Here is a 20,012-nt window from a genome sequence, read left to right as displayed (position 1 = left end):
CGGAAATGCGTTGAATGATTGTTTTAAGACCGCACGCCTGCTGCTTCGGCTTTCCACGGGCAGCGGCCCCCGATTCTCGACAAGGAACCGGTCTTATCTTCAGAAGGGGAAAGACAAACTTCTGGTCCTCTGACACAGGAGCTGATAGCAAGGGCGCACCAAGGGCTTCCACCCAAACACCAGAGCGGCGGTCCGGAGGCGAACCCGCACGCGTTAGCTCTTGCTAGCGGGGCTGCCGTACCATGACGTACCGCTCACCTTATTTACCTTTCATCCTTCGCATTAATCATTTCAGCACATCCGCACCCACAGGGAGCCTCGCGGCTCCCTGGGAAACAAGTGCAGTGACCAACCTGTACCAGCTGGCTTCATTTTAAGGAAACGTTGATCACTTTTACTCCTTATGGCCCCTATAGATTGAGATCTAGATCGAACGTTTTATTTCTCCTAGAAGTTTCACAGGATATTAGATAGTTTGAAGAACACCTGAGTTTAGATCCCGCTTCCTGCTGTAGTACCCTTGATAAGGGTGCTTACGCTGAACCGATATTAGTCAAAACTACCCAGCTTTATAAATGGGCGAACCATTTAAGTAGCTTAAAACTGTCAGTTGCTTCAGAACAAAGTGCCCGATAAATGAATGAAATATTCGGGGGATGCGGCGGCGCGATCGAGCCCCGCTTGGAGTGCCCTGTAGCAGACTGGCGTCCCACCCAGGACACGTGCCCTGTCCCCCGTGCCCTGCTCCGCCACATAGGCTCCACCCCACCGCAACCCCACCTGGGCGACAAGCAACCGCAGGCATTGCTTTGTTAGCTTAAGGGAAATATTGTCTGGCCTGCTACCACTGTAACGCTCACCATAAGAAGCATCTAGAAAATAGAGAGACTTTAAGATTTGAAAATGGCCATAAAAATACAGTTACGATCTATAGTACTCATAATATTCATGCATCAAAATGTAACTGATAGGGAAAACAACACATTCTTAACATATGTGAAAATTTTTCTTATTAGTAAGTCATTTTGGAAATATACACACACACACACACACACACACACACACACATTTTCAGAACCGCTTGTCCCTTACGGGGTCACGGGGAACCGGAGCCTACCCGGCAACACAGGGCGTAAGGCCGGAGGGGGAAGGGGACACACCCAGGACGGGACGCCAGTCCGTCGCAAGGCACCCCAAGCGGGACTTGAACCCCAGACCCACTGGAGAGCAGGACTGCGGTCCAACCCACTGCGCCACCGCACCCCCCTTTGGAAATATACTTCAATTTCATATTGGATGCTTCATTAGATAGGTAAATACTTCACTAAATACTCAGTGGATGAACTCTTTAAATTTATCCTGTCGTATATACCGTATATACGTGGATAAAACAATTTTCAGTAACCCCTTGCCCTCTTCGGGGTCGCAGGGGTTCCAAGCCTATTCCGAAATGAAGACGGAGGCGGGGCGCACCCTGGAAGGGACTCCAGTCCATATATACAGTTACGAACGAGCCGAGCTGAATATACTGTACATTCCAATATAGCTGTGTGGTGGGAACTGTCCAGTGTCTCCGTGGGTATGGGGTCAATGTCACTAACTGGAAGTGGCTGAAAGAGAGGTCATCGGGTCGTGTACAGACTGTAAAACTGTACTGGTTGATGGATATTGTGCCTGCTCAGGTCAGCCCTCGGTGACCCAGCCCGGCTTGTTCTTAACAATGGGAAGAAGTGACATTTCCCCCAACGTTTAAGAGCAAAAAACAGAAATGGTAGCAGCAGCTTGATTTACGATGCACTTTTACACATGGAATTTCTGGAAATCGTTGAAACTGATCGGCGAAAAGTATTTACATGTCTTGTTTGCCGAGGGAGGGCAATTTGAAAAATAAGTTAATAAATAAAGTAAAAGAAATAAATAAAATAAGTATATAATACAATACAATAATATAATACAATAAATAAAAATAAGTTAGTATATAATTTTTGTTTTGATTTTTTTGCACATTCAACTTCTTCGTATAAAATGTGTTTTTTTCTCTTTTCGTTTGCATTTCGTTGCAGTAATACAGCATGACCGAGCCATTCGACATTCAAAAACTCGACAGCTTCAGAATGTTTTGTCTCTCAAAACCTCAGGCTCCAGGTGGCCTTGCGGTGGACCGCAGACTTCACCCAGAGTCACTTCTGCGCTACGAGATGTCAAGGACAGCGTATTAATATGCACAATGAGCTTCCTTGGCGTAACATAATCTTCCCCATGTATATTATTAATAACAGCATCTATAAAGGGTGAAACAGGAGAGCACTTCCTGCAGGCTCACCAGTAGTCCGTGTTCTCCTGAATCCTAAACTGAATCGACCCAACAACTTAGCATTAAGACTGACGGAAGAAAATTGTCCACAGGGTGGGATTATGAACGTGTGTTATATCGTGCGGCTGAATAAGTGTATGAATAACAGAAGGGAGTTCGGCGCGTTGTATCTAACGCTATCAGTCTCCTTGGGTAAAGGTGTCAGCTTCGTACGTCACTTTGGAGAAAAAGGTCTCTTGAATTAGACACACGTGCACACACACACACACACACATCATCTGAAACCGCTTGTCCCATACGGGGTCGCGGGGAACCGGAGCCTAACCCGGCAACACAGGGCAAAAGGCTGGAGGGGGAGGGGACTCACCCAGGACGGGGCATCGGTCCGCCGCAAGGCACCCCAAGCAAGACTCGAACCCCAGACCCACTAGACAGCAGGACCCGGCCAAACCCGTTGCACCATCACACCCCCCTCCCTGTTAAATTAATGCATTTAAATGTAAGAACAGTTCCTCCTGACAGCATTTTCGAAGTTGCGTTTTCCGTGTGCGTGTGTCGTCGGCTGTTCGCTGTGAGTAATGACGAGTTTGACATCGGAAGCTTGGGTGTACGGGTTCCCATGGGAACAGGAACCACCACCCAACTCCCTCAAGACTGGTGGTGTGACAGAGCGAAGGACAAGGGCCCAGCTGTACGGAAACACACACACACACACACACACACACACACACACAGTGCTAGGAAGGGTGCATTTTTGTTTCAAGGACACCAACTGCCCATGGAACCTTGGACCAAGCCACCCAAGACCCATACGCACAACATGAAGCTGTTTACTGTCTACTCCCGTTAACGGTCTCGGATAATTTATTTTTGTGTTTACCAGGGATGTGAAACCGTCCGATGACGTAGCAACAAACAAGCGTGCGCCCTTATTTACAGAGCGGGCCGGTTATGAATGAGGCAACTCGCCTTTCTGAAAACAAATTGTCATTCTGATGGGGACGCCACACGGGGAGCGGAGAGGAGCGGCTCCTCTCGTTCTCAGCGAATTGTTTACGACGGGAAAGGTCAAGCCGCATGCGTTTTTTTTTTTTACATGGACAACACTAACTCCCAAACAATGACTTACCGCGGTATTTCCGAGATTCCAGATCACCGCCACTTACATGGCGCGAATGAACTTGCTTCAACCCCCATCCATTTATTGGGGAATATTCTTTGTTTTAGTTTTAAACTGCAGAGACAAGAGTGAGAACAACAGGATGATCTTTGCTTGTAAAATACACACACACACACACACATTTTCAGAACCGCTCGTCCCATACGGGGTCACGGGGAACCGGAGCCTACCCGGCAACACAGGGCGTAAGGCTGGAGGGGGAGGGGACACACCCAGGACAGGACGCCAGTCCATCGCAAGGCACCCCAAGCAGGACTCGAACCCCAGACCCACCAGAGAGCAGGACTGTGGTCCAACCCACTGCGCCACCGCACCCCTCCTGCTTGTAAAATAATAATTACAAATAAAAAGAAAACGTTGCTTTCATCCCTGGTCTGCTGAAAGGCTCAACAGTGGCCTTCAAGCGGTCGTGCGCTTTTCTACAACCACCTCTTCGGCTCACACACACACACACACGCACACACCTGCGAGACCACCAGACAGGCTGAGGGAAGTACTGAAGAATAATTTGCGAGTCCCAGGGGCGGTGAAGGTTCCAGGGCTGGAGGTGGATGAGAATCAGGGGGGCTATGATTTTATAACTTGGTCCACTTCCTCTCACTTCCCTGCCGATTAGGGCCGCTCCCAGAAGACGATCGCAAACACGGCCAACCCCGCCAAGGACCCGGGCCCATATCCAGCTAGCTTCCACAGGCTGCCATCCGTCATCCTGCTGGGTCAGCGGGCGAAAACGCGGGCCTGGGCCCCCGCCCCAGCCCGCTCCCTCCCACGGTGCCCTGACAAACCCCCCCTGACCGAGGAGTGCGGCGCTAGGCCAGGCCAACGGATCCCACCAGATGCTCCTGCCTGGAAGCTTTTGAAAGCCAAACTCGGGTTTCGCTCAAGCAGAAGACACCAGGTGGCAGAGCGGTTGAAGAACCGAACCTCTGCGCGCTGAAGGACCGGAAGCAGCTCTGAAGAAGGAGCAGGGCAGCAGTCAGCATGAAAGATATAAAACGTGAAAAAGTATCTACCAAGAAATGAACCGTGTCCTCTGCGATGGACAAGTAAAACGATGGCTTGAAGAACTAACTTCTCCTGACCTGACTTACGGAAATTCAGCAGTTTGCCACCAGTAATGAAATGAACTTCGCATCCAGCTGCAGCAGGTGGTTAATGGTCCTGGGTTTGAACTTGGAGTTGGCAGATTCACATGCCACTTCCTGCTGTAGTACCCTTTATGAAGGCAAATCTTCGAAAGTAGCTTGGTGTACAGACGTATCGTTAAGTTGGATAAATGGAGAAACGTTAAACGGATAAACCACACAGCTGCTCCTGTAATGTTACGTAAATGTTTATACGTAAAACAAGACAAAAAAAAAAAACGATTTCCAGGAGGAAGGTGATTAGGAATCGTTGAAATTCGGAGAGTTTTACACAGCCGCTCGTGCGATGAGCATCGATTCATATGATGGAAAGTAACAAACTAACTGCGCTTAAGAATCGCACTTCTGCAACCGTGCCTCTCTTTCTGCTAAAGTAACGAACACATTGAATTTTCTACGAGATATATGTCGCTTTGGAGAAAAGCATCTGCTAAATGAATAAATGTAAATGTAATGGAAGTTGCTTTCGAGAAAAGTGCCAGGTGAACGTATCTGTGTTTCTCCGTCCGTCTCCAGCGTACCAAAATAATTTGACAAGCTATGGTCTGCGCCGCTGCCAAGAGTCACGAACTTGTTTATACAAGCAGAGATTGTACTTCACATATAGAGCAGGGCTGCGTAGTTAAAGCCCTCGAAGATGTCCGCGACGACGGGTCTGACCAAACCCCCATATCTTCGCCATGAGAGCGTGGTATCGCCGCAGGGAGGAATGAGGGCTGAGTGGAGACGTCAAGCCGCCAGGAAAACATTCGAACCTCGATTATCGGAAGTGGTACACGCAAGGAGAGTACGGTCCGGTCGACCGACCGCGGTGTCTCAGAGAGCGGAGAGGCACGGGTGTGTCGATATGTTATGATGGAGCGCAGCATGGCGAATAAAGGCCATAGTAAAAGTACTGCATTGCAGCTGTGAGATTATCTCTCTACGAAGGAATCCGATAGGACAGCGAGGCCTTTCCGCTGCTGCGTACTGATGTGGAAACCGCCTGGCGCCCACTTCCTGTCATTCTTGTGTTTCTGGTAAGTAGGAGCCAGGATCTCAGGGTGGCGGTGGAATGATGAGTAGGGGAGCTTGGGGGGTGGGTATGTACACCTCTCAGCTTGCCATGACAAAGATCTGTCTCCACCCTGAACGTTCCCTCTCCGTAGCTGGCGAATACTCACGCCTCCCACCCCCCACCCCGGCCCCGCCGCCCTGCCTCCCCGCGCAATCCACACGTGCGAGACGCCAGCACACGGCCTGATTCTCACTCCACCCCAGAGCACGCAAAACATCCACCGTCCACAATCATCTCAACTTCCCACAATGCCCTCCTACAAGATTACATGCAAACAAGCTTGCATATTCCACTCTGCCCCCCCCCCACTTTCTTGCTGCTAACACACCTTTGCACCCCCATCCTGACACATACTTACTGCATTCTGACACACACACACACACACACACACACACACACACACGCACACACACACACGGATACACCTCCTGTGTGAACGTCCCTCCTCCAGGACTCATGGAGCCCAGCCAGAGGAGTCACATCTCACCGAGGGGTAATTACAAAGACATTACACAGACATCAAATTATCGCATAGACAAGGGTTTCGGAGTTGGGTTTCGCGCCAAAGGAAATCGATCTCGGCGCGATGGGACACGCCGCAGCGCTCGCAGCTCGGCGCAGCACGAAGCATCTTTTACACTTATATGTCAAGGCCGGAGCAGAACCCAGAAAAATGCACTTTAAAGTTATACGACGGCCATGTATCCAGCCACTTGGCCACGAGCAAGCGAAAGATCGTCTCAGATGTAGGGCTACACGCAGGTTTAATTATTGCTGATGTAATGATGAAAGCAGCGAACGCCATACAATTAAATAGCTGCTCAACAAATGCGAATGAGATGCCGGTGCTTCCTTGCTGCATTAAAAATAAAGCAAATGCATTAAAACCGTTTTGTTTTGTGCAGTGTGCCCCATGGATGCGAATATAGAAATAATTGCCTTAATAAAGCTCGTGTTTCTTCTCTGAATGTCCTGTTTATAAATCAACTGTTACCAGAAGGAGGAGAGTATCATCATAAAACCCAGCAAACCTGCCAGGCCTAAATATACAGTGTGAAATTCCTTCCCGCCAGGAGGGCCTTGACCCGTCTGTCTCGCGCTCTCCGGCTGACCCCGGGTCCGAGGAAAGGTCACCGTGGACATGATGCATGCGCTGCCCCCCCCCCTCCCACAGGTCCCACACGAGGCCGCCTCTTAAGCTCCTCTCCGTTCCACGCCTGCGTTTTGTTAGCTCGCAGGAAACAGGCTCTTCCTCCGCGTAAACAGCGCGCGGGTCCCCGCAGCCGGCCGTGGCACGCTACGGTCACGCGCCCGTGGGGTCACGGGTGGAGCCGCCAGGCCACGGAACCCGCGCGCGCGCCAGCCTCGCGCCCCCGGCGGCGCGCGACCCGCGCCTAATTCCTGTACAATTGGATAATTTAGGTAACGAGATGTCGGAGTGAATGAAGACCAGTTTAATATAATTCCTACTATATTAAATATAACGTACATAACCATAGTTATTGCAGTATGTCAATTGGTACTATATATGATTAAGCAAAGCAGCATATTTTAAATTTAGAAAAGATGCAATAGGTAAAAAGAAAGTATGTCGGAAGTTAAAAATTGTGTTACACGATAGCCTAGTATATATTGTAGGACATGATCATGAGTGTTGTCACGATTAAAACTGAAGAAAAACAAACAGGTTTGTCTGGACATAACATAAGGCTTAAGGACATGCTGTACTGTACTGTATTCTTACTTCCAACCGCACTAAACAGGTGATGGACACACGACACGAAGTGAAATTTATTCTACCACTGAAACGAAAATAAGCGAGAGAACGAAGCACCGACCCTTCAGTGGACTAGTTTATGACAGAAATTGCTCTCGGTGGGATTTTTCTCGAAGCCGTAGAAGTGAAAATTTAGGAATACGTATAAATAGGTTTTCGTGGGTTGTGTAAAACGAGCAGTGTTTTAACTGAGCTGCCCTGTAGTTTCGTTTAAACCTGGATTTGAATGATGATTCTCTACTCGCGAACATGATCTGTAACAGAACTTAGGCATTCTCATCATTTTCAACCATTTTTAACGTTTGACTAGCAAAGCTACAAACCATATTTTTAATCAACTAACCACATCATTAAATCAGAAATAGCATTATTCGCTTTCTATTCATGTAAAATAATGAATCCAGGCTGTCTAACTTAGACGAGCAACAGTTTTATTTATTATAAAGCGCATCAGTAGTGTTTGGTCTCCAACTGTCTTGTGACTCATATTTATTTTGCTACTTTGGGAAAAGAAGTGACTTTGTTTAAACGCTTTTGTCAAAGATAAGGACCCCTCTCAGTGGGTATGGCTGAATCCGGCTTTTTCTTGCATTTGTCAAAGAAGGCTGCATGAAATTTCACAGATTTTCTTCTTCTTCTTCCATGTGTCGTTAAAATAAAAAGGGAAGAATTAAGTTAACTTATGGGAAAATCGTCGTTATGTGCGACTCTCTCTTTGCCTCCTTTTTCCCAGAGAAAACCCTCACACCAAACCCAGCCTGGTGTTCGCGTCTCCAGCAGCTCCCACTGAATCGCTCTGGGCTCTTTCTCCAGCTCTTCGGAGAACCTGCTACTCAACCAGTTAGTCGAGCCGGCTCAGACGCGGTGAGCAGACCCACGGCCACGGGAGCAGCGTGGCCCGACCCATCGTGGGGGATGGAGGAACCAGGGCAGATTGTAAAGAGCAGCAGCGCAGCACCGCTGTTTACACGATGGAAGCTGATAAACTGGCGTCTTTCCACAGCCCGAGCGCTAATGGGACCGCTGCGGATCCGCGCTGATCCCGCAGATCCCTCTTTAGCCTCGGCGCTCACGTCCTCTACAGAGAAAGTGTTCTCACTCACACAAACACACTGAAACTGGCTGGTCTCAATGGGGGTCAGGGCGAACCGGAGCCTAACCCGGCAATACAGGGGGCGCAGGGCTGGAGGGGGAGGGGACGCAGCCAGGACGGAGCGCCAGTCCATCGCAAGGCACCCCAAGCGGGACTCGAACCCCAGACCCACCAGAGAGCAGGACCAGGCCAAACCCGCTGAGAAAGTGTTCACACACACACGAAATGCTGCCGCACAGAAATCATGCGTCATACGAGAGTAGATCGGCTGTACTTGTAATTTAACAGTCAATACGGCAATAGTTGGTCCAGGCTGACAGCACTCTGTTTTATTGCATCCGTTACTGCTAAGTCGTTATTATTTTTTTATATGAATTACTTAGTATTTAGTGGAGCGGAACAACGAACAACGTGCAAATACCGCACAATTAAAAAAGGAGAGCTGACTGGTTCGAGGCGTTACTTATGTCAGGTGACACAAACATTCATCCAGTGTTTTGCTTTTATTTATAACAACGGAAATCTTTGCATTGTTAATGATTTAACGTGTGTTTATTTTAGCGCTGAGTAACACGGGTGTGCAAGGAAACGGAGAATCAGCACATTTATGCTTTGACAATTAAAAACCTATTTAAATCAGGGTCTCGGTGTATTTTTTTTTCTCTCAGCTGTAACTCTAACTGGAGGAAATATCAATGTTTTACGGTAAGAGCGAAATCAGCTTTTGTCTGATAAAAAGGTTTTTTTTTAACTGTCCCGCATAGACTAAGAGCACGTTTTGCCATTGAAAAAAAAAAATTTTTCATAGTGGGTTGGCCTGCACCCTGACAGAAAACCAGAAACAGAAGTCCTTGTGTAAACCATTCAATGCCACGATTTACACAGAAGAAAGTGTTGTCTAACTCTCTCTCTCTCTCAGTGTGTGTGTGTGTGTGTGTGTGTGTGGAGGGGGGTAGGATATATGTACATGTAAACCTGAACTCCTGTTATTTATTAGTTCCTTGAAAATAATGAAATGTAAATATACCTAAATACCACTGAAATGTCAGTTGAATCTTTCTCGTTCTATTTGTTTAATTATTGCTAAAATTAATAAACTCATTATCACTTCATGGAATTGTTTTAACAAAAGGTTTGATAACATGGTAGGAAACTGTACGCTTATTTTCTTTATTTTTTTCTTAAGAAATGTAATGTGTGGGTAAAATGGTTTAGAGACTAACAGATTCAGGAGCTTTTTCACACAAATACGAAGGGAATTTTTCAGTTATTTAAAATGTTTTAGTCGCCAGCATCACTGACCCTTTACGTAACGTTTAATTCGATCCCGTTAAACCTGAGTTAATTCCATCCTTCTGTGAAATATTATCTATAAGTGAGGAACTAGGAAATGCATAAACGAAAATCTGTGTTTAAATTGGTAAACATTAATGTATCCCTCAATGACATCCATCACAATGTTCAAGTCGGGAAATCTTTTAATGTACAAGTCCTCGCGCCTCCATGCTCACATTTAAACGTCGAATTTCTCACCGTCCTTTCGAAAACGCGAAACAATAATAAGGAATGATTTTTCATACCAGCTCATTTTAAACCTGCACCTTCAGCACGACACCGATCGATGCGGCTCAAGGCATATAGAAAAAAATGAAAAAAAAAAAAAATCTATGGTATTTTGATGAACATTAATATGATCTCTACTGAGTTGCCGAGATTGATACGATAAATATGGTCGATCATTTTCAGTTTTATAAATAAACGAGTAGTAACGGCGACTCCAGAAAGAGCTTCTTGGAGCCACTGAAGGATGTTGAGCTCCTCAGATGATTCAGGTGTTACAGAAGTTATGATTGCTGTGGAGTGCGGAGGACAGCTGTTGTGCACCGTTATGTGGAGTATACTGTATACTCAGGTAGTCATGATGGGAGGTAAAGAGCCCCTCGTGGGCATCCAGGCGTCATGGTGGGTGGAATGAGGGCAGAAGAAGCACTGCTCACTGCTCTCTATTTACTCTTCACCGTTCACTGTTCAGCATTCAGAGGCCAGTTGTCAAGGTTCACTGGTCACCACTCACTGACCACAACGTGATGAGCCCACCCCTGTCTTCAGGAACACATTAGTGACAACATGTTTATTGAACAGGTGCTGATGGAGACTCATCTTAGAGGGCTTTTTGTCCTGATGGCACAGTACCGCTTGTTTACCCATTGAACGAAAGCTTACAAATACAGATTATATCAATCTGGTCGTAAATGATCTCAACACATGTCACCTGCGTGGAGTGCAATGTGGAGAATTTGAGTAAAATATCTTTATTAATAGAGGTGTGTAGTCTTTTCAATAGTTGTGTTTTTTTGTTTTTGTTTTTATGTACGACTGGTCCGTTGACCCCTGATTAAAGCTGGGATTTGAAGAGAATTTGTGCTCTTATTTCATTTATACCCCAGAATCCAGAGATAAACGTGACAATTTAGTCTTACAAGTTATAATATAATATAATATAATATAATATAATATAATATAATATAATAATGCAGGAATGTTGTAAGGCAATACGTTACAAGAAAGCCTATAGCTTCCATTGTAATATGAAAAAGTGCTTATATTTTTTTTTTATATAGTCATTTTCCTACTTAGTCTTTATAAATTCAGATGAATGCACAATTTAACACCGACAAGTGAAAACAGAGCAATAACTTAATCAGACCCGTATTTTTATCATGGAGCGTGGAGCACACAGCATATTCAGCATATAAAACCAAATCGGCTGGTACATTTGTTTCAGCATGCACAAATAACCGAGTGGCAAAAACCAAGGAACGATTTAGGCTTAATTAATTTTTAATAATATTTTTCTTTTATGCAAAATCTTGCCGGTTTACAACGCGGGTTGTTTAAGCCGCCTTGTAAGAGATAGCCTAAGTATTCATTATCCCAGACAAACAAACAAGGCAGTTACACGTACACATTCTTTAAGCAACAAAAGTGCAAAGGCCGTGTTTTGGCTGAGACCCCCCACGCACCCGCACCCGCACCCGCACCCCTAGTGCTCCCAATGGCCCGTTTGAAGGCGCGTTGAGGAAGACGAGGCCCTAATCTAAAGAGCCCTGTTGATGGTAGGCGGATGAGATTATCTCTCTGACCCCCCACCCCACCCCACCCCACCCCCTCCGTCCTTTTCTTTCCCTCCGTTTTACCTGCGTCCAGGTATTCGGTCCTGGCGCCTGTGCGCTTCTCCTCAACTGACAGGAGACAACAGGTGAGACTCGCTCTTTTGTTGGCGTCCGAAATGCAGGTAAATGGTGCACGTTGAAGAGTCACCTCCAGACACCCCCCCCCCCAAACCCCCCGCGGTCCTCCCTCCCTCTCTCCCTCCCCAGAACAAATGAACCTCAATCATCGTGATATGGAACAGCGCGAATGTGGACCAGCGATGATGGTGACGCCTTCCCCCTTTCTCCTTGTTCTTCTTTCTCTCGTGGCAAACCGTCCTCTTTCGTTTCTCATCAAAAACGCTGAATCCCCGCAATCAATGCCGCCCAGTCCGGTGATGTTTCCAGTGTCGCAGTTTCCAAAACTTGATCCCCCGCACAGGCCACACCTGGTGACCTCTGTCTTGTCCAGCTGGTAGGTGATCTTGTCGCCGGACCCTGGAGACAGGAGGCACGCTGGCAAAAAGCGCCGCCGTGCCGTGCGCGCGCGTGGAGTCGCATCCCCGCAGCCCCCCGCAGCCCCCCGCGCTCCGCGGACCCGCCGCGTCACATTCGGCGGGCGTCTCGCGCCTCCGCGCTCTGCTTTCCATCAGTCCGCGCGCGGAAAAGCTGTAAAAAGAAGCTGGATAATAAGGTGAGAAAATCCGAGGTCTGGATTGTATCCAGCAGCATTTTTGGTCTTAGCAACACTTTCCTCGTCTGTGTCCGAGCCAAGCGACACACACGGTGGGGGGGGGGTATACACATTCGAGGAAGTGCTAATAACTGCAGCATGATGGCACGAAAACAGATTCCGAGAAAACTCATTTTTACAACAATAACAACAACAACGACGATAATAATAATAATAATAATAATAATAATAATAATAATAATAATAATAATAATAATAACCATACGTAGCTAGGCCCTTCTAATGGACTTGCAAGGATATTTATTCGATTTGTGCTTGAACATTCATGACCCCATGAAACAAGGCACACAATTAAAAGATTAAAAAATACTAAACGAACAACATTGTTATTGTTGTTATCATTATTATTGATGTATCAGGAACAACAACAACAACAACAATAATAATAATAATAATAATAATAATAATAATAAATGTACGTGATATGGTTTTAACGGCTGATCATTTTAGGAATCTGAAAATACAGTGATAATTCATTACACGGATTAATTTTCGCTGGAATTGCCTAGCTCCTTTTAAGTAATTTAAAACACTACAACTGAAACGGAAGTGGGCAGAAAGAAGTCGAAGGGGTTTTTTTTGCAATAATTACCAACTTTATCGTCAGTAAAAATAACATAATCGTTAGTAAAAATTCCCTTCTTTACTTTGTACAAGAAAACGGCGCAGCATTAAATGACCTCACCTTAAATTATCTCAGGTATTAATAAAGCACAAAACAAGCAAAATATCTATCCAGCCATCCTATTTCGAGCCTGACTAAAGGAGATTTTTCCATTTTTAAATCGAAATTACTCCTGCAATGTAAAGGTTCATAATACACGTATGCAACATTGTTTACCAATCATTCCTGATACATTTTTGAATTATTAAGAAAAGAGAAATGTATCCATAGAAATGGTACTAATTCCCATTAAATCTGTCGTCTCTCACTGCAGTTACAACTACAGTACTTATCAAATCTTTAAAATTTAGTGAGATTAGTGAAAATTTATTACAAGATCAGAACGCTGTTTTACAGCTGGATAAACCGAAAAGACTTGTCGCAATTCATTGTGTATTTGCCCTTTGCCATGAGGGGACATATAATGAATGTATTTCATAGATGGTATCAGGTATCTGGAGGTATCAAGATAATTCATAACCTGGTATATGAGATGTGTTTAGCCGTCCTCCTGTTGCAAAATAAATTAGAAACAAACCATTATAATATGTTTATAATAAACCTTTGACTGAGTAGCTTACACTAAATTAAAGCTCTATCCGTGTATTTGTCTTCAGTACACGTTTGTTCGCTGGTTCTTCTGTATTTTAACGGACCAGAATTATTCTCTATAAAATTATAGCAAACAAAGAAGTACGAAATAAGGGCAGTGATTTCATTTTTATCCCCATATCCACAATTACGTCACCTCTTTTGTATATTTTGTAGTTATTTTATTCTTTTTTTTCGGTTTTCATGATCAGTTTGAAACTGCTAATATCTGTGTGTACGTTTTCCCCCAAACACACACACACACACACACACACACACACACACACACTCGTGCCAGCCAGGCTCGTCGCTCGCTATAAATTCCCCATAATGGCATATTTCCACGTGTCACGAGGGGGGTCGTCAGTTATTAGACTATTTGCAGCCCACGTGCAGGGTGTGTGACTACACACTCACACACCGTTTCTCTATCTGCAACCCCTCGCACCCCTATGACCAACTTCTTATTTTTAGATTTGGCTGCGAGGCCCGCAGAGTCCATACAAACCATTATGAGCAATTATGGATTAATCCGAAAGCTCGATTTCTATCCCCAAATGTCCACGTTGTATAATAATGTAATAATCATTTTCATACCAAAGCGAGCAAGTTCAGGGTCCGGCAACTCTGATGTTGTTGATGGAAAAGGCTGCTTTTGCAGCTGGGCGTACTTTGTTTTGTCAGATGACCTTTCATGATGCAGATATGTGGGTTGTGTGTGCAGGAGAAAACACGGTGTGTGGATGTGAGAGGAACATGTGTGTGACCAAGAGAGGCGCGCGCAGCTCGAGGGACACGCAGAAGGACCCCTCTGCGACGGAAAAGAAACTGATACCAGCAGATTATATTTGCTAAAAACGTCAATCAGCTTCACTTAAGGAATTTTAATTGCGACTGGGGCCCTGCTTATCGCCTTAAAGGGTTTATTAATAAACTACTGATAAGCGCGGTTTAAAAGAGATCCTCCGACTTCAGCAAGACTCAATCACGGCTTGCCAATCGAACCGCGTTTTATTAAAAATATTTACAGCCGCGGCTACAATTTGGCGCACAAAGCTCAAACTTCCTCGAAACGGATTAAGCAAAAAGCAAAATAACCTCCAACACCACCAAGAGTGTTGAATTAGTGTGCAGCCTACGACACTCCCGCTGCCTTACATGATAGGGTCTGTTTATTATAGCATTATTTTATTACATATAAACAATTAGTCTATATGTATATGATGAATATTAAATAAATTTATAATTGAGTTTTTTCTATATATTTTTTTACATTTTTTGTTCTGTCTTATCCAGTGTACAATTTTTCTTATTTTTATATCATATCGGTCTAAAGGGTTTATTAATAAACTGCTGATAAGGGCACTTTAAAAGAGGTTCAGCGACTCCAGCGAGGCTATCGGTGTCCAAACAGTGTCTTTTCCTTATACATACATCATCCTCTTTCCTGTTTTAGATGCGCTTTAGGGTAATTTGGCTGAGGTTCGGGATGGAGGGTAGGATATGGGACCACATCAGCGTTTTGCGTTGTGGTGTTACATGGCTCACCGCAGCAAAATGTCAAATGCGTCATTCGTTCAAAAACTGCTAAATGTAACTTTTCATGTTGTGTAAATATGAACAACCCACTTTCAGTGGTTTCTTTTTTTTTTTCAAATCTGCCCGAACAAATGCAATTCGGTACAAGAATGTATTAGAACCAACCCGTATGGTGGAAAGGTGTCCCACAAATAAATAGAAACACGGTGAAATCAGAACTAATTCAATCCTAGTATTAAGTTTTGCCTGAAGTGTCAACATGTCAGTGAATGTTCATCTCAGTGTTGAAGCCAACCGACATCCCAGAGTGTTGCACATTGGGTTACAGACAGTGTTCAGTGATCAGTCAGCAGCCCTGCAGTTTAAAAAGTTAAGAGCTACTTTTTCGAACCCATAACCTAAAGGAAGATGTTTTATGGCTCTTCCTGTAAACTAAGTTTGTCACATTTAAGGCTGCGTAGAGGAATGTTTGCTGGAAACATGTGGTGTCCCAGACACTCCAGCTTGAAGAAGAAGCTTCCAGCTGTCCCTCCTGCTGAAGTAAGACAGGAGTGTATGGAGGCACACAAACGCACACAAACCACTTTCAGCTCTGCCTTCTTCTTCCTACAGAATTCATGGAGGTTATCTGGAGTTGTGACCCGCTCTCTGAGTCTTTGTTTCCGTGCAAATGTCTGAATGTTCGTGTTACTTTCACGAAATCAAAAACCAAGGCAAGGGCTTCGACTTAGAATCACGCAGGTTTGGGAGCTATCTTTAAACTTATGCTTGAGAAAAAATAATGTTTTATTATTTTTTTTTTTTCTGTCACAAGCTATGTTGGGAGCCCAGCACGGTCGCAAAACTTTTCAAGGCGTTAATGTAACACTTTTTCAGGTGGCCTCATGTACAAAAGTGTCCATTATGATATTCACTAAGTTAAAGTAAGATTTGCTGCGTGTAAAATTAAAATTCTCTTAAGCAACGTGTGACAATAAATATTCTATAAACTGGAATGCGTTCATTTTGTCCTCTTCTAAAGGGTGGTATCAGTAATATAATACTGAACAAGTACAATAAGGTAAACCCACCAAAGTACTAAAAAAAGATTCAGAAATGCATATGTGGTTACTAATGAATTCCACACAATTTGTGTTTTATCTGATTGCGTCAGTTGTGTAACGGATACATATTAGATGTGTAATAGGTACATAGGCCTGTCTCGAAAAATGAATTTTAAACATTTAAATGCAAAACACAGAAAAAAAAGCTGAAGAATAAACCATAACTCAACACACCTTATTCACTACTGTACCTGCTGCAGAGGGAACAGCAAAATCCTCGAATTAAGAGGCTTTATCATTATACAAATTGCCTTATTTCTTTCACGATTGATAAGGTTTCTATCTATCTGTCTATCTATCTATCTATCTAAATTGTAATTATGTATAAAAATAACAGTTAATATTAATTATGTAAAATAATATCAGTTTAGAATGAACTGATATCGAAAACTGACATACTCCTTTTATTAGCCACACCGCATCTACCCCTTTTCTCTTAACAATATTCTCAGCAGATCATTCATAAAAACCATAAACGGAAAGAGTGTGTATACAGCTCTCAAGTCCAAAAGCCTTAGTCGACACGTTTCTGCTGTTTTTAAATTGTGTATATGTATTTTGCTTGATAATAATTCTGGGGATGTTTTTGCGGTCCGCTGAAATATTTACTGGAAAAAAAAAATTCATTTACATAGTGCGCTATTATTCGTCGTGCTCCTTGATTGCGTTGACACTACTCACTAGTTCCATTTTCTTTGGGAAAACTGCTGTAAAGGGGCAGGGCTTATTTCCAGCAGCCCAGCGCGCGCGCGCGTGCACACACACACACACACACACACACACACACGCACACACGCGCACAAACACACGCACACCCACAGAGCGCTCACCCTGCCTGTCCCGATTCTGAGCGAACTGGTCCGAACCGCTGTCACTCTGCCCCGTAGCCCCACCCCGGGAGCGCGGCACCCCCGCCTCGGCAGCAGCTTTGCCCCTCCGGACGCTCCAGGAACAAAACAAGTGTGCGGCTCTCGGCAGAAGGAAGCACGCATGTTCCACGGCGCGCAAAACACGCGCGTCTGCAGTGACTTTTCCTGCAAACCCGTCGGATGCCCTCCATGCTATTTTACGTAAAAGTCGTCAGCGATCTAATTTATTTATTTATTTATTTATTATTTTTCCTCCATCGCTGAAAAGGGGTGTATGATATCATTTTTTTTAATGCAACCCAGCAGGACCTAACCGCGATGCTTCCGAGTCCGGTCACTTCCACGCCGTTCTCCGTCAAAGACATCCTCAAGCTGGAGCAGCAGCAGCAGCAGCAGCAGCAGCACGCGCACCCGCACCCGCACGCGCACTCGCAGCCGCCGGAGCCGCGCTTCCACGCGCCGCCGCCGTCGTGCATGCTGGCCGCGGCGGAGAGCCCCGGCTTCTCGGACGGGGAGGAGAACATGTCGTACCTGAGCGCGCTGTCGGTGCGGGACGCGCACGCCGAGGCGGGCCTCTCCGCGGAGCTGTTCGCCCAGTCGGCCTGCTTGGGACACCTGGCCGAGGCCAAACTGGAGGGAGAGCTGGAGGAGCAGGACACCAGTGAGTGGGGCATCGATCGCTGAGTGATCGCCGATCACTTACTGAACCCTGAGCGTTGATTGATCAAAAGCCTCTTTCTCTAGATGAGCTCGTACTTTTTCAGTAACCAAGGCGCGTCCGCCCCAGCGAGTAAATCACAGCTGCGTCTGTGGACACGACGAAGTAGAGTAGAGCACAAATTAAAGGTAATGATGACCATAGTAAAAGGCAGGCAGTCTTCTGCTCATTTTCATACACTCACTTTGCGCGAATCCTGCTCTTCTGACTGGAATCGTACCAATGTGATTTTGGCAGCAAAAGCGCATATTTCATAAGTAAACATCCACATATATATATAGCAAGAAGGCCTGTGTATGTTCAATAAAAAGTATGAAGATTAGTGCTTGCCAAGAAAGTATTTTACACAAATAAAGTGGGATTCGTGTATAAAAACACTCTTTGTTTTTAGTTCGAAAATCAGAGTTAAAGGCAATTTCAGTTGTCCTTTGTTAGGACACTGATTCATGAATAGGTAATGGCTCCGGAACCTTATTCTCTTCATTTATGTCAGAATTATTAACTTGCTTGTTTATGCATGAAGAAAACTGGAAGTTAAAAATAGTTGTTTGTTGACTTGGCAGAATTCACTGTAAAGATAAAAATATATTTAAAGAAATCAAGGCTGTCGCTTTGAATACACTATTATGCTCTTAACTAGCCATTAGAAAATAAGGTTTTTCCGCGTCAGACATAATGGAATGTGTCTTAGTTTATAAAACGGGGAACAATGTAAACTTTCCTGGGCATACTTTTTTGGCCTTGACAACACAGGTATAAGGCCCTGCCGCTCAACCAGATATAAACGTATTGAATGAAATCACTCTTGAAGTATTTAACTTAAGATAAAAAGCGCATTAAGCGGCTGACTCACTTTGTAAAATCAGTTTAAACTTGAGCAAAACTTAATGTGCTGAAGAGAGTAATGCCGGTACCTTATGATGAGAAGAGCACGAGGCCGATGCGTTTTTGAAAACAGGAAACGACAGGATCGCCTGGGTTCAGCCACATGGGACTGATCTCATGTGGTTCTAAGTTTTCCCTCTTGCGTACCAACAGAAGGCTGCGGGGTCGCCGCCAAGACCGGGGATCACGGCGATGTCCGGCCCGGGGACCCCGAGAGGCCTCCGAAGCAGCGCACCAGAAGGAAACCCAGGGTGCTCTTCTCACAGGCCCAGGTGTTCGAGCTGGAGAGGCGCTTCAAGCAGCAGAGATACCTGTCGGCCCCGGAGCGGGAGCACCTGGCCAGCAACCTGAAGCTCACCTCCACGCAGGTGAAGATCTGGTTCCAAAACAGAAGGTACAAATGCAAGCGGCAGCGCCAGGACAAGACCCTGGAGATGGCAGGACATCACCATCCCCCTCCACCCAGGCGGGTTGCCGTGCCCGTTCTGGTCCGTGACGGCAAGCCCTGTTTGGGGGGGTCCCAGAATTACAACGCACAGTATTGTGGGGCGACCCCGTACAACTATAACGGATACCCGGCCTACAGCTACAGCAACCCCACGTATAACAACAGCTACAGCTGCACTTACTCCGGCATTCCGGCTCTTCCGCCCACGACAGCTGGCAACGCCTTCATGAACGTGAACCTCGGTAACATTGCAAACCACATCAGCGGATCCCCCCAGCCGCAGACACACCAAGGAACGGGGGTCCCACCGTGTCAAGGGACCCTACAAGGCATCCGAGCGTGGTAGTCTCGCAGTAGACCGCAACTTTTTCTCCTCTTTTACTTCTAGGCTGGTGTTGCTAAACTATCATATTGAAGATCTTTTTTTTTTTTTTTTTTTTTAAAGTCATATTCACAAGTTTGTTGCATAACTGCAGTATTACCGAAACAGTGTTCTGTATCACAACCTGTTAGGAGCCATGCTAAGGCATGGCCCAAGACTGTGGGAAAACTTTAAAATCCAAATGTTTACTTTTGTGTCAGTAACACACAGGGATGTAGTTTAATAATGGTAACAGAAACTAATCTAGGATCCACGCAGGAATTCAAACAGAAATGGTGTCGCCCTGTTGTTATCCCAGGATTCTGGACGTGTAAACTCATCAAGGGCTTTGTGGCATTTGG

General features: G+C 45.3%; 1 protein-coding gene across 2 annotated transcripts; it reads left to right on the top strand.

Moving 5' to 3' along the window:
- The first annotated feature begins 12,374 nt into the window (after positions 1-12,374).
- On the top strand, positions 12,375-19,667 carry LOC108933590 (homeobox protein Nkx-2.3-like). Of its 2 annotated transcripts, XM_029259129.1 has the most exons (4): positions 12,375-12,412; positions 17,257-17,439; positions 17,542-17,899; positions 18,995-19,667. In XM_029259129.1, the coding sequence occupies exons 2-4, from the start codon at positions 17,419-17,421 to the stop codon at positions 19,633-19,635; spliced, it is 1,020 nt and encodes a 339-aa protein (XP_029114962.1). In that variant the 5' UTR covers positions 12,375-12,412; positions 17,257-17,418; the 3' UTR covers positions 19,636-19,667. The 2 variants fall into 2 exon arrangements, with proteins under 2 accessions (XP_029114962.1, XP_029114963.1); XM_029259130.1 differs by lacking the exon at positions 12,375-12,412 and having other exon boundaries at positions 17,220-17,439; positions 17,545-17,899.
- The last annotated feature ends 345 nt before the right edge of the window (positions 19,668-20,012 follow it).

The sequence above is a fragment of the Scleropages formosus genome, chromosome 16 (genome assembly GCF_900964775.1).
Source record: "Scleropages formosus chromosome 16, fSclFor1.1, whole genome shotgun sequence".
Taxonomy (NCBI): domain Eukaryota; kingdom Metazoa; phylum Chordata; class Actinopteri; order Osteoglossiformes; family Osteoglossidae; genus Scleropages; species Scleropages formosus.
This window is presented reverse-complemented; position numbering and strand designations above follow the sequence as displayed.

What these genes read in the sequence shown, in the direction of transcription:
- LOC108933590 (XM_029259129.1), top strand. Translation starts at nt 17,419, where the DNA reads ATGCCCTCCATGCTATTTTAC. An exon ending in TGCCCTCCATGCTATTTTAC is followed by an intron (nt 17,440 to 17,541) that starts GTAAAAGTCGTC and finishes AATGCAACCCAG; the next exon opens with CAGGACCTAACCGCGATGCT. An exon ending in GCTGGAGGAGCAGGACACCA is followed by an intron (nt 17,900 to 18,994) that starts GTGAGTGGGGCA and finishes GCGTACCAACAG; the next exon opens with AAGGCTGCGGGGTCGCCGCC.